The sequence below is a fragment of the Calypte anna genome, chromosome 1 (genome assembly GCF_003957555.1).
Source record: "Calypte anna isolate BGI_N300 chromosome 1, bCalAnn1_v1.p, whole genome shotgun sequence".
NCBI lineage: Eukaryota > Metazoa > Chordata > Aves > Apodiformes > Trochilidae > Calypte > Calypte anna.
In genome coordinates, this window is record NC_044244.1 from 166,854,015 (window position 1) to 166,867,484 (window position 13,470).

General features: G+C 41.9%; 1 protein-coding gene across 6 annotated transcripts in view; it reads right to left on the reverse strand.

Moving 5' to 3' along the window:
• Positions 1–2,081: 2,081 nt before the first annotated feature.
• ELF1 (E74 like ETS transcription factor 1) overlaps positions 2,082–13,470 on the reverse strand; it is a 90,108-nt gene continuing 78,719 nt past the window's right edge. For all 6 annotated transcript variants that reach the window (XM_030450013.1, XM_030449979.1, XM_030449995.1 and 3 more), the window contains one exon: positions 2,082–3,763. In XM_030450013.1, the coding sequence (XP_030305873.1) occupies positions 3,142–3,763 (622 nt within the window). In that variant the 3' untranslated portion in view covers positions 2,082–3,141. The remainder of the gene's footprint in view (positions 3,764–13,470) is intronic.

Consider the following 13,470-nt stretch of genomic DNA (forward strand, 5'->3'; position numbering starts at 1 on the left):
CCCGATCCGCTCCGGGAGAGGCGGCGCGGCCGGGGCTACCGAAGCAAACGCCCCGCCTCCCCCGGCCGTAGCGCTTGAGCAGCGGCCGAGCCGCGAAGGGTCAGCGGCGCTTTCCACCCTCTGCTTCCTGCCCCGGCGGCGGTTCCTGCTTCCCCGCCGTAGTTTGCCCTGGATGGCGGGCGGGGCTTCGCAAATGGATCGCGGGGCGTTGGGGTGCGAGCTCTGAGGGGAACGGGGGTGGAGGCTGAGGCGTCCGTGGGCGCAGAGGGGAACACCCGGGCGGCACCGGCCCTGCCTCTCGGCCCAGCAAGAAGGAGCCGGCGCCCGCCGCTCTCACCCCTGTCCCCGCCTGGCAGCTGGGCCGGGCCTGGCGCTGAGGCAGCGCTGAGGCCTGACTCCCTCCTTCCTTTTCCTCTGAGCTCCGCTCCGTGAAACGCCTCGGAATAAATTAAAAAAAAAAAATAAAAAAAAAATAAAAGCAAAACTGTGGCTTCTTGGTTTTGTTTGTTTTTCTGACAGGGCAGCGGCTGAGGTTCGAGCTGTTGCGTTCTGTTTGGCGGCTTCCACAGGCACAGAGGCGGCTCTGGGAGGGGAGGGAGGAAGGAGCTGGAGTTCCACAGGCGAGCTCCCCGTTTATCATTTTGGGTTGGTTTTGGTTTTTATTATTTTTTGTGTGTCTTACTCCAGCTTCTCCCTTTGTCATACAGCCAGAAGCGGGGATACACCCGGGTGGTGGAGTGGAGCCTAAGGGACACGGGAAGGGAGGGATTTCCACTTGCTGTTGGTTACACAACAGGCGGCTCCTCCTCCTCCTTCTGCTGCTGGAGACAAGTTTGCCGCCTGCAGGAGATTTTCTCCGCCAACTGAGATAAACCAAGCTGACAAAATAATTTTCCTTCTAGAAGAGCTGCATCTATGGCAGGAGGCTTTGTTGGCAAAGTCGTGATTTTAAGGTGCGGTTTTATTACTTATTTTTCGTGTTTCCAGTAAATCAGCAAAACAACTTCCCCACCTACAAAACTCATGTCAGTCAAGCGTTATCAAATCAGGCTTCCTAGTATTATAAAATACTCAAGCTACAGGAAAAAGCCCCTATTTTATATTCTTGATTAAAATACTCCATCCTCCCTCTCCAGTGCTTTCCTGAATTTGAAACGGCCCTTGGGATGAGAACTGAATCGGATACCTCTACAATCCCTCTCTACAGTCCCTCTCTGCAATCCTTAACTGCATTCCCAGCAGCATTGCCAGCACCCCCCTGCTGCCAGATAAACAAGTGAGCTGGAAGAAGTCGATTCTGCCAGCTCTGAGAAGGGGTTGAGGTGCTTTGGATTTACAGGTGGAACCCTGAATGCATGGGAGTCACAGGGAAGAAACACTGAATTGAACAGGGCAGTTTCAACCACCAAGGGTGCAATTCTGGCAGTAAACTGCTGGTTTCATACAGTTTGTAAGTTGCTTCTAGTAACTTCGGTCAACTAGACCACTATCTGTGCCACATTTCTGTTTCTATTAGTTTTTCTAGTACTCACATGCTCGTCTTCACATTCAGCCTTATGAACCACTCAATAGAACTACATGAATTACATTATAGAAAGTAATATTTTGTTAAATTTTACATTCCACTAATCTTAAATTAATAAACACATTCACTTTTAATCCACTTTCTACTGAAACATTGCTGTTTGCCATTGTTCGAAGCCCTGGTAGTTTGAGCCAACAGTTGTGTTATGCAAGCTACAGAGACCTTTGTGGTTAAGGACACCCCAGGGTTACACTGCAAGTTTTGACTTGTTTGTAACATCCTGAGAAGTGGCTGAGAAGAAGTTTTAAGTCCCGTTCTTGGGTTTACTCAATTTTCAGTTGAGCTACAACAATACAGTTATGCTCTTTCAAAGGATACCCACAGCATGTTGGGTGCATCTGAGTCTCTTCAGAGTTATTAGTGAATTCCCCGTGTCCCACCACAGACCCACGCTGATTAACCAGGCTGTCCTGTTTTTCAGTGTATTTTGGTTATTTATAGTGATTGCCAAAACATTACAACAATATACAAACATTTCAGAGTAAATACAGAAGAATGTTTTTCCACTTGATTTATTTTTGTAATAAACCAATTAAAAATACAAAAGACAAGGACCCTAGGTTCAGAGGGCTCCATCACTTAAAAATTTGTCTTTAAATACAAATTCACTCTGTAATATGAATACATATAACATTAGACCTCTAAACATAATGATCTTATATGCATCTATCAAAAATTTGTATGGAAACAAATTAGCTGAAAAAACTTCCTCGTGACATTGAATGTACATTATTTACAATCAAAAAAGAGCTCTTAGCAGTATTAATTTCAAATACCTGCATCAATTGTATATATTTCCTTTCCCCCTTACAAAATAATCTGAAGTACAAAGCGAGATTGTTAAAACTTCATAGTTGCAAAATGGCATGAAACATTTGCTGTTAGCTTCTGTAATTAAATATATATCTGGTGTTTTCATATAAAATATAGGCATGGCATTGTCCACTGCTGGAATAAATGTTTTGTGTACTCTCAATAGGAGTGTATATTCCATTTTGCACACAAGAGCTTGTGCTGCAAAAACTGCAAGAGGATACCTGGTTATCAAAGTCTAAAACTGGTGTAATTCACCAGTATGGAACAGATACTTGATCGTAAAAATTTATAGACATGGAATGAAAATGTCCCACACTTAAAGTAATTGTTGCTTCAAAGGTTAAGTGATACACATACGGATTAAACAGAAAAGGTTATAATAATGTTATTGCAATGTAAATCGGCAACAGACTGAAAAGCTACAGTAAGAAAGAAGTTTGAAACTTTGGCCAACAACCTCAGGAGAAAGTCTTCTTAAAAAGCATGTTCCTTCATGCTTGTATTTGGAAACGTGAATAATATATGATTTTATTTATATGATAATATTTAGCAATTAACAGAATATCAAAATCCATTCTAAAGCATGAATTCTAACAATTAACTGCAGAAATTAAGTAGCTTTGCCACATCTCGCTTCAGAATCAAATCATATATACATAACTGAAAAGGTCCCATCACATTTTATGAAAATCATCCACAGGGTCTTTTTTCTTTTTTTCTTTTTTTTTTTTTTTTTTAACTTATGGATATGAACTGGGTTCCAATGGCTCGTTTTCTTGCTTCACTTGCACATTAGATTGGAAGCCATTCGAACTGGACACTACCATCACAAATGGTTGCTGCTGCTGGAATCTCTGCTCTGGCTGCTCAGCATCATCTAACACCTCGCTGTCATCTTCTTTTTCCACTCCTTGTGCCCCCACCTGTTTGGTTTCTGGGGCTTTAATGACCGAGGTGATCACGGTGCCCGAGGGGTGAGCCACCACCTGTGAGCTGCTGGGAGAAAGCGTTACCACAGGGTTGGTGGCACTGAAGGATGGAGATGAAGCCACGTTGACTGTTCCATTGCAAATTGTCTGCACGTTGCTGGTGAGCACCTGCTGAACTTGGGCTGGGCTCAGCACGATTGAGGAAGGAGGTGAGACTGGCTTCTGAGACTGCAGCACCACGTTTTCTTTAAGAACCGTCATGGGCTGTGAAGTGGGAATGGCTTGTAAAATGAATTTTTGGGGGGTTGTTGCTGAGGCTGGATCTGTGCTGGCTATCACTGTGGTAAGAGGCACTGTCTGGAGTGTTACAGTGTGCAGCTGCTGATTTCCAGGAGAAACAACCACCGGAACTTGGGTTGGAGTCTGTAAAGTCCTATCAAGATCAGGAAAGATTATAGGGTCAGAACACATCCACGCTGAGTTATGAAAAATAATTATAGCTTTACTATTTAAAAAGTCACATGAGATTATAGTATTTCATGTCCCAAAAGAGGTAGCAGTCACTCTCCTAATAACACAAGACCCCCAATTTCAGCAACACAGTTCTCAAATGGACAAATGATACACTCAGATGCCAAACTGAACAGCCTGCCTTTGAGATGTTCTGTAGCTCATCAGAAGACCTGGGAATCACATCCAGGATCTCCCTCTCAAGCATCAACCAACATCATAAACATGACCCATTATACATCTGCCATCCATTTCATGATGTGGTACATGAGTACCCTAAGTACTCATAAGTCATGAGCCTAAATAGTAAGTCAAGCCTCAATTTTCCTGACATCCATATATACATTTACCTATATATATGCTAAAGTATGCACTGTAACGGTGCATCAAGTCAGGACTCTCTTGAGTTCTGGGAAACACAGTTCTCACAGTCTGCAAGGCTTGTACACTCCCTTCTGGTAAAGCAACTGAACAGAATTTGCTCCCAAAACAATTTAATTTAGGAATGATTCCATCCATTGCAGCTCACAGACTTGGGTACCACATATATGTACAGCTGAAAGGGCAATGTTAGAAGTTTATCAGTATGAAGTGTCCAATTACTACATATCTAATATATACTAATATATCACTGCATACAACTCTCATACAACTACTACAACAGACAATGGTGATTTAGAGATGTGGCTGGAAAATACACTCCAGTCATGCAAATAAAACCAAGCCAAAACAAAACAAGAAAAGCAAATAATTTCCAGAAGATTGCAAGAAGAAGGGAAAGGTAACTGCTTTGACACCTTTTGACAGATTGCTCCAGCTCACCATGTCATCCTGTCTCTGACAATCTTTTCTTCTGCCTGCCCTACAAAGCTCACTCAAACCTTCCTGTTTCAGTGTTTTCTCCAGCCCGCCCTCTGCATTTTAGTCTTAAGCTTTTCCTTGTGTTTTCTTGAACATATTTGACACTGGGAGAGAAAAAAACCCAAACTGTCTCCTCCTAGCTTATTCCTACCCCTGCCAAAATCACCTTCAATTTGTACTTTTAATTCCATGCATCCTCTTCCTTCTGAAGATTGGTCCTCAGCTAAACCATAAGGGTTGCCCTACAACACATCTATGGTAGAATATCTTCCCTTCTACCCATGTATTCTTTACAGCCCTGTGAAATCCTACTTGCTAGCATTTAGCCATTGACTAGTTAGACCAGACTCAGCATATCTAAAACTTCAATTTAAAACAGTGTCTTGGCTATTACAGTTACAACAAAAAGCTTCCAAAGCAGGACTTACACGATGCTGCAGCCAAGGGGCAATGTGGATGCAGATGCTGCTGCTGGCAGTATTCCAACTGCACAGGGAGATGCACAGAGGCAGACAAGTGAAGAGGACAATTTGTAGAGGATTTGTAGAGGATTTCCCAGGTCCCTCTCAGCTCAGTACTCTGGCAAAAGGCCTCTATCTGAACTCCTACAGATCACTCCAGCAAGAGCAGCCCCAGTAGCTCAGTTTGTATATGAGGCTCAGAACATGTCAGCATGTTTGGGGCTTCATCATTGAATTCTCAGCTCAACAAGTGCCTCTCCCTGAGCATCTTCCAGCTTCCAGTCCCTGCTTCAGGGCAATTTTTTCCCCACCTCCAGCATGGCTTGGTAATACACAAAACAAAATTTAAATCTGTAGCTTTCTCTTCCTCACAAGAAGGGAAAGGTGACACGCAGGATACTTCTATAAGAAAACAAACCCAAATCCTTGCCCATGAGGCCCCTATGCAGGTCTCATCGCAGAGGCCATAATAACTGGACACAAAATTTGATGTGACTGACACCAGATTCAATCCTGTGCTCCTGTGGAGAGAGCCCAAGGAAGAACCTCATGGCAGTGGGGGCTCTCTGGAAATGAAGCACCAGTTGGAATGATTGCTTCTTTATTTCCAGCTTCTGGAGAGCTTGGTGCTGCACAGCAAGTACCAGCAACTGAGCTTGAAGTGCGAGGCTCAGAAGGACAGCACCAAAGCTCACACCAAGTCTGCTAAAGGTTATCAGTGCTCTTTTCTTTTTAACCCAGCAATTTCCCTGGGACCTTAATAGAAAAACCACAAATTTTTGTGTCAGAAGTAGTAACAGGATGAGGGCATCCACTAGCTTTTTTAAAATAGAAAAAAAAAAAAAGCAAACTACCTATGGTTTAACAAACTTGCAGTAAAATCAAAATATGACTTAGACACAGCTCAACTCAGGGAAGTCTACAAATACCAGCAATGGAATTTGTATAGTTAAGAAGGAAAGACAACTGTCACGCCATGGAAAAAGCATTAAGAACATCTGAGTAGATACTAAGCCAGCTCTTTAATCCATGAAGAAACTTATTGGAGTCTGAAGGATTAATATCAACTCAATATTTGCAATTTTGAAAATACACAGCTGAATCTACTAGTCTCTGGTGGTATACCATGCAAACATTATTTGAGGCAACTTTCTTGAACTTCAGCTGTTTTAAAGCAAATTAACAAAAATAAAAACTTCTCCCTGCTAAATGGCTGTAAAGGACGACCCCAGAAAGTGTGAACTGGATCTGATCAACACAAAAGGAATTCTGCAATTCAGTCGGAACAACAGCTCTGACAGGACTGACCCAGAGCATTTGTCTCAGCACACTGTAATTAGTATTTGTGCACAGATGTTTAGCCATTTTATTTCTCCTAGAAGCAAGTCCCATACCTATACATCATACTGTGACTAATAATTTACTCCAGGTGTTCTATCTTCTCCATCAGTCAAGATACACATACATAAGCATGAACATACACATACATGTATACAGACACAGAGTGTCAGTGCTGGAGGGAAAGCATGCAGCAGACATCTGTACAGGTGCAGGATTCAGAAGCACACAGCACCATAAACACATGTTTTTATTTATATTAATGGTGGCCAAGCAAGACATTTGCCTTAAATGGTAAGACTATTTGTCTGTTTACAGAGTAAAAATCTATCTGCTCTATTTGGCTTGAGTATCACTGAAAAAAAAATAGAGGTTTGGTTAACTGCTTCACCTATTGTTTTATTTTTTTAAAAGAAAATACACACTACTTCAGGTGTTAATCTAGGTTAACACTGGGCTAGATTATTTTAGGTGCTTTGAACTGTGTATTTGGTATGGTTCTGAATTTCACTATCAAATAGTGAATTTCACTGTCAATTTGCTAATGTCCTTCCTAGTCTAAGGTAAAAGTCTATTGGGTGTTTATTTTAAAACTTCGGGTGAGGAACAAGAACATTGAGCAACACCAGTGAAAACAAAATGCTGCCATAAATCAGTCTCATTACAAATGAGAGAAGAACTACAAAAATTCCAAATTCATTTTAACTTGGCAGAAAATGATCATTTCTTTCTTGGTTCATTTGGTACTGTTAACAGCCTAGATTTGTGCAATATCATATTAGCTCATCAAGAAGTAACTAGTGATAAAGCAAACACTAAGTGACAGGCAGGAAAACCAAGTTTATTCAGGATAATTTACATGAAATTTTATGAAGTGGAGAGAGGGAGAAGATACAAAAAAACTTCCTCTGGAGATGCAAACCAGGGTAAACAAAGTACTTCAGAGCAAAATAAGAAAATGAAACAAAGTAATATTAAGAAATACAGAGGGGGCCATAACAGGAGAACTCTCTTGCCAACATACAAATTCTTCAACCTACAGCTATTGGGGAACTTATAGCCTTGAGATAAATGGACACATTTCCAGGGACTTTCCCCATATGTTCAACTAACTGCTTGCAAACAACTCATTCAGTCAAGCTAGGAAAAGAAGGGAGATGAAGGGCTGGGATGTGCTTGTCAGAACCTCCTCAGATGCATGAGTTGTGAGGCAATCTCCTTTGAGTGACTATTGGAAGCCAAATGCAGCTCAGGAGGCTCTACTGTCACTGAGAACTGTTTCACAGCTGCACTCAAGTACATAATCCTCAGAGTTGTCAACACATTCCTCGGTCCTGACCCCCAGAGCATCACTGCCATAGCAACTGCCCCTTGAACAGCACAAGCCATGCAGACAGTAGCTGCTGAGCAGCCTAGGGGGAGACATCCATGAGAGATGGAAAGGCACTTGATGCCTTCCTGCTCAGTCTGAACACAGCCTCCTCCAAAAGGAGGGCAGAACCTGCTTGTTGGGCTGTTTGCCTGGACAAGATAATATTTTGTGTCATAACAGGTTGGACATTAGAAAGAATTTCTTTACCGAAAGGGTGATCAGGCATTGGAATGGGCTGCCCAGGGAAGTAGTGGATTCTCCATCCCTGGAGATATTTAAAAAGAGACTGGATGTGGCACTCAGTGCCATGGTCTGGTAACTGCAGCGGTAGTGGATCAAGGGTTGGACTCGATGATCTCTGAGGTCCCTTCCAACCCAGTTGATTCTATGATTCTATAAGGACAGAGACAGAGGATTCAACTTTCAGGCTTGGTGTCTCTTCTACTGACCCATGCAGTCATATGGTCTTCTTTGCAGAATTTTTCAAAACTGCATGATCGCATGAATTAAAACTCAGAAACTTTGGTAAGAAGGACCTGAAAAAAATTTCACATCTTTCAAAATTGACAAAGACATGTAAAGAGAGCTCCTGTGGACAGCTTCTCACTGTGCAGAAGCAAAATTGACCTGTCTGGATGACTGTGAAGTCTCATCTGCCATAAACAGCCTTCTTCCTATCTACGGTGGAAATTAAATCTGAAATGGGCTTAGGGAAATGTCTCCTCAGCTGCAGGAAAAACAAACAAAAATGTCCAATTACAACCAAAGTCTTAGCTGCACTGGACATTGTCCCTGTTGTAAATGTGTTCTGAGAAACACAAGCTGTTGTAAGCTAAATAAGCTTATTGGAGAAGCCCACTTAGAGCACATCAGCCTATTTCTGACCAACACCTCCCTCAGGAAGGACGCTTTCCTCACCATCCACAAACCTGAGACACAGTCAAGCATTCACTTAAGAGATGACAAAGATCAACTCTGCAACAATCACCTGCTTCCCTCCTTTTGGGGAAGGCTACAGCAGCAGTGAGCCAGATCCAACAGTAATGTCTAGGCACATCTCCTAGTGTGTTGAAAAGCTTCTAGTGCAGACACGAAGACCCAAATTTTGCACTGATGGATGCCTGCTGTCTAACTGCAAACAGAACCAAAGCACGTGCACCCAATGCTGACTGATCACAGTAAGGCCTCCCAAACATCAGCCAGGAGTTGTTTCCAATTTAAGTCCTCAGCTGACATTGTATTCCTTTATGTTCCTCATCAAGTCCTAGGGAGCCCTAGTGAGCTCTTAACTCAGGCTGATACCTGTGCCAGTTTTTGTTCAGTATACCTATGGGAACAGCAGAGAAGGGATGCACTACAACATTAGATGACATCATGCAGATTTGATTCTCATTCTTACTGAGGGAAAAAGGACTGAAAACAGATGGTCGACACAAAATCTCAGTAGGACAGTGCCAGACTGCCTACCTATGTCTGTGTGATAATGCAAGCTCAAGCAAAACCAATATAGATAGGGTGTAAAAGTATGATTACAGAGCATAATGGTGACACTGACTGCACAAGTTACACAAGCTAATGTCTATACATGGCACAAGATGAAGCCACTTAATTTGAAACAGCAGCTGTAATCACATTTTCACAATTCATAAACTCATGCTAGACAAATCTGTCTATTTTTCAGCATCAGCAGAGCTGCAGTCAGACCACCAATACATCAAAGCCTGGGCACAGAAGCTGATTATGGAATAACAGCCGAAAGCATATGTGTTTGGTGGGGGCAGACATGACTTGCAAAGGTAATTCCCTCTGCTGATGGGGACAATCCACTGTGTTGGCACATTGTTGGCTTCATCACTGTTCTTACACAGAATTCTCATGCCCAGAAAAACCACGATTCACCTTCAGCTACTTCCTTCTTCTCTTGAATGAGGATCTTGCCACTGTGGTCCACGCTCATCTCACCTTGAGGATGAATTACTGGAACTTTTTCTGCCCCAGAGGTTGCAAAAAGGTCAAGATGAAAGCTGTGTCTGATTCATCATGTAGCAGTTCTCCAGAAGTGAACACACAGAGCATATCCCACTGGTCCTCTGTGGTCTGTATTAGCTTTTCCCCCAGCTAAAGAACAGAATCAGGATACTGGTCTTCTAACATGCTCTGTCCAAGCTATCACAGTAACAAATTGACAATACAGAAAAGAAACAATGAACAGCTAAGTGCAAGTTTCTTGATATACAGAGCTGCCAGCTAGAATATTCAGTTATGTCCCATACAATCCATAAGAAATAGAGACATATCATTTTAAATTACAACATGATCTTCTCTGAACCATTAGTAATGTGAGAAACTCTTTTCACTCCATCCAGAACATCCATTTTAAATCTCTGCTACTGTAGATTAAAGGTATATCTGCAGCCTCAGTCTCATTTTGTAGGGGAGCAATTTAATTGCCCAAATGCATGCACCACAGAGCCCTGTCCCAGGCTATACACAACAAGGTAAGTCCCTAGTCTTAAAGACTTCTGAAACAATAGAAGGGATGCCCTTTACACTCAGAATAACCCAATGAACATGGAGCTGAATCTCAGGCCTACTTTTGTGCCTCCAAATGCCAAGCTAAGAAACACTTACTCCAATAAACTAGATATTCTGGTTAACCTGTGTCAGTTATTCTAGGTTAAACAGAACAATTTTTCAAGAATTAAATCCAAAGAGGCCTTTTAATTATAACTGGAAAAACTTAGAAATAAAATACTCATCCAGAGAGGCACTTTCATTTTTTTGTCTTATCACTGCAAACATGGGGTGCCATATTCAGCTCCTACTTACAGGACTGTAAAACACAGTAACTGTGTTTTCATCCAATGAGCCAGTGGTTAGACCCACAGAATGGCGGAGAGTTTGCAATTCCAAATATTCCCACTGGAAATACCAGATGTTTTCCCTGGTCAGCAAAACCCAGTTTGCATGACCTGACCCTGCCTCAGCCCCATTTCCCAAGCCTGGTTTAGCACCACATCACAGCCTTTTTGTTTATGCACTAGTGCTGAAGATGAGCCATAATTTCCCCCAGCCACTTCTTGCCTCCTGCATAAAGCAGCACCAAAGCTTGTACAAAAAGCCACTCAAAAACTATCCAAAAAACAAGACCTTTCCAATTCGAAGCAGGACACTATCATCCTCTGAAAGCACACAAAACTCTGTGAGGTTTTTTTGCAAGTATAAACAAAGCCACTGCCCATCTCCTGCACAGAACCAACCCCTGATTTTCAGTCTGTTTCTTTGAGAAACACAAAGATGGTTGCCACACCCTCCCAGTGATGCTCTGGGAGTAGGCTGTACCAGGCAATGCTGCCCAGCACAGGGGAGGGATGGTGACACCAGCCTTTCACCACATTCTTGAAATATGATTCTTTTACCCAGTTCCTCAGCAGAGAATATGCACATGTATTCTTCTCTGAAGGATATGGTTAAGTTTAAGAAGAGAATTGTTTTGTCCTCAAAAATCTGCAATGTTTTCTCTCTAGTATGTGGTTAATAACAATTTTTTTCATCTCGCAACACAACAGAAGCAAATTGCTGCAGAGGGAAGAACATTTATATGAATAAAACTTTAGATGCTACATTGCATAAGATAAGTTATACGGGTCCAAGATGTTTATGCTTCAGAACATCTAACCAGGATGTGTTGGAAAAATTTCTGGGTACCACACTCAAACCCTGGCTGCCCTTTCTCCAAAATGACCTTGCTATCTACGTGCCCCAGAAACTGAAGTTGCTATTTGTCCTCATGCTTCCTTATAAAAGTGCTATAAAGTGATTCCAACAACAACCCTACAAAGAATGTGCATACATCAGGTTTGTCAGCTTTTTTCTATAATGGCAGTCGTACATTTTTTAATCACTTGGACCATTCGTTTCATCCCACATGGAAGTCCCACTACAGAAATTCAGAACATGTACACAAACATGCAGAACCACTAGAGATTTATGGCTGCTTGAACAAGCAAACCCCAAATCCAATTCCTTTGTTTTAATCTTCTTATGAAACAAGACTTAAAACACATGCGTCAAGAAATGTTCAGTGTGTCCTCTGGCCTCACCAAACTATTTCAAGTCCACAGTTTGAAACTGAGTAGAAATATATCTGTCATAAACTGTGTCTTTAGAGCCTGGAATGGGCAGTGACTTTTCACAAACTAGAGCCTGAGTATGGGCACAGGCCTTACTAGCACATTAGTTTGCAGCTTGGCCAATCCTGATTAAAAGTGCACCAAAAAAATCTGGGTTATAGCTTTTATTTTCATTTTAACTGTGCTCAGATACCTTAATACATTCTTTCTTAATTAGCAATACTTCTAAACCACTCAGTAATTACATAGTGTACAGAAAAGATCCAGTGAGTTGGTTGTTTGTTTGGTTTTTTCCTTCATTTGAGATACTTTGTCATCTTACCAAGAGAAGTACAATTGCAGACTTTGGAATAATGTTTTCAGTCACAAACACAAAATCAGAACTGATGCAATACAGAACTCTAAGGCTTTAAGGCTTCTACTTCATTCAGAGCTCACACATGTATCATCTCTGCTACTTTTTTTCCCCCCTCAGCTTATTGCCCAAGGTCTGATTATGAAATTCTGTAATGCAATAACTGGATGTCATAAAGTCACAGAGCAGTTTTCCAAATGTTAGGCTGGACTTCTTGCCTTCATGCCTTATTAGGACTTAGATACTCAGATACTGTTGTTACCATTTTTATACCATCTGTATTGTTGATGCTGTTTTTGATATATATAATCTAGTGTAGGTCTAGCCTAGAGCTACTCAGCTCTCTAAACTGCTGAGCAAACAGGCTGTGAAGGGATCCAGCACAAGTCCTGTGAGGAAGGGCTGAGGGAGCTGGGGGTGTTCAGCCTGGAGAAGAGGAGGCTCAGGGGAGACCTCATCACTCTCTACAACTCCCTGAAAGGAGGAGGTAGCCAGGGGGGGTTGGTCTCTTTTCCCAGTAAGACAAGAGGGCATGGGCTTAAGCTCTGTCAGGGGAGGTTTGGGTTGGATACTAGGAAAATATTCTTTACAGAGAGGGTGATCAGGCATTGGAATGAGCTGACCAGGGAAGTAGTGGATTCTCCATCCCTGGAGGGTTTTAAAAAGAGACTGGATGTGGCACTCGGTGCCGTGGGCTGGTAACCACAGTGGGAGTGGATCAAGGGTTGGACTTGATCTCAGAGGTCCTTTCCAACCTGGATGATTCTGTCATTCTATGAACTCTCCCCCTACTAATGTTTAATATGATTGTTCTACTGACTTAAGTGGTATGTATAGCTTAAATTATGTCTGTACTCATTTCTTCTCACTGTATTGCCCTGGTCACTTTTTACAATTTACAACTAATTAAATCCTCCATTAAGCCTGAAATCATAGGCTTGTACTGTACCGAGTAACATCATTCCAGCTTTAAAAGCTTAGAAAACACATCACCCTGATGCAGACTTTTATTGATTTTCTAAAAAAATTCCAAAACTTAGTATTTTTTAATTTTGTCAAAATTTTTAGACAATAAATCTTTCACATAAATTTCTGATCAAATATAGTATT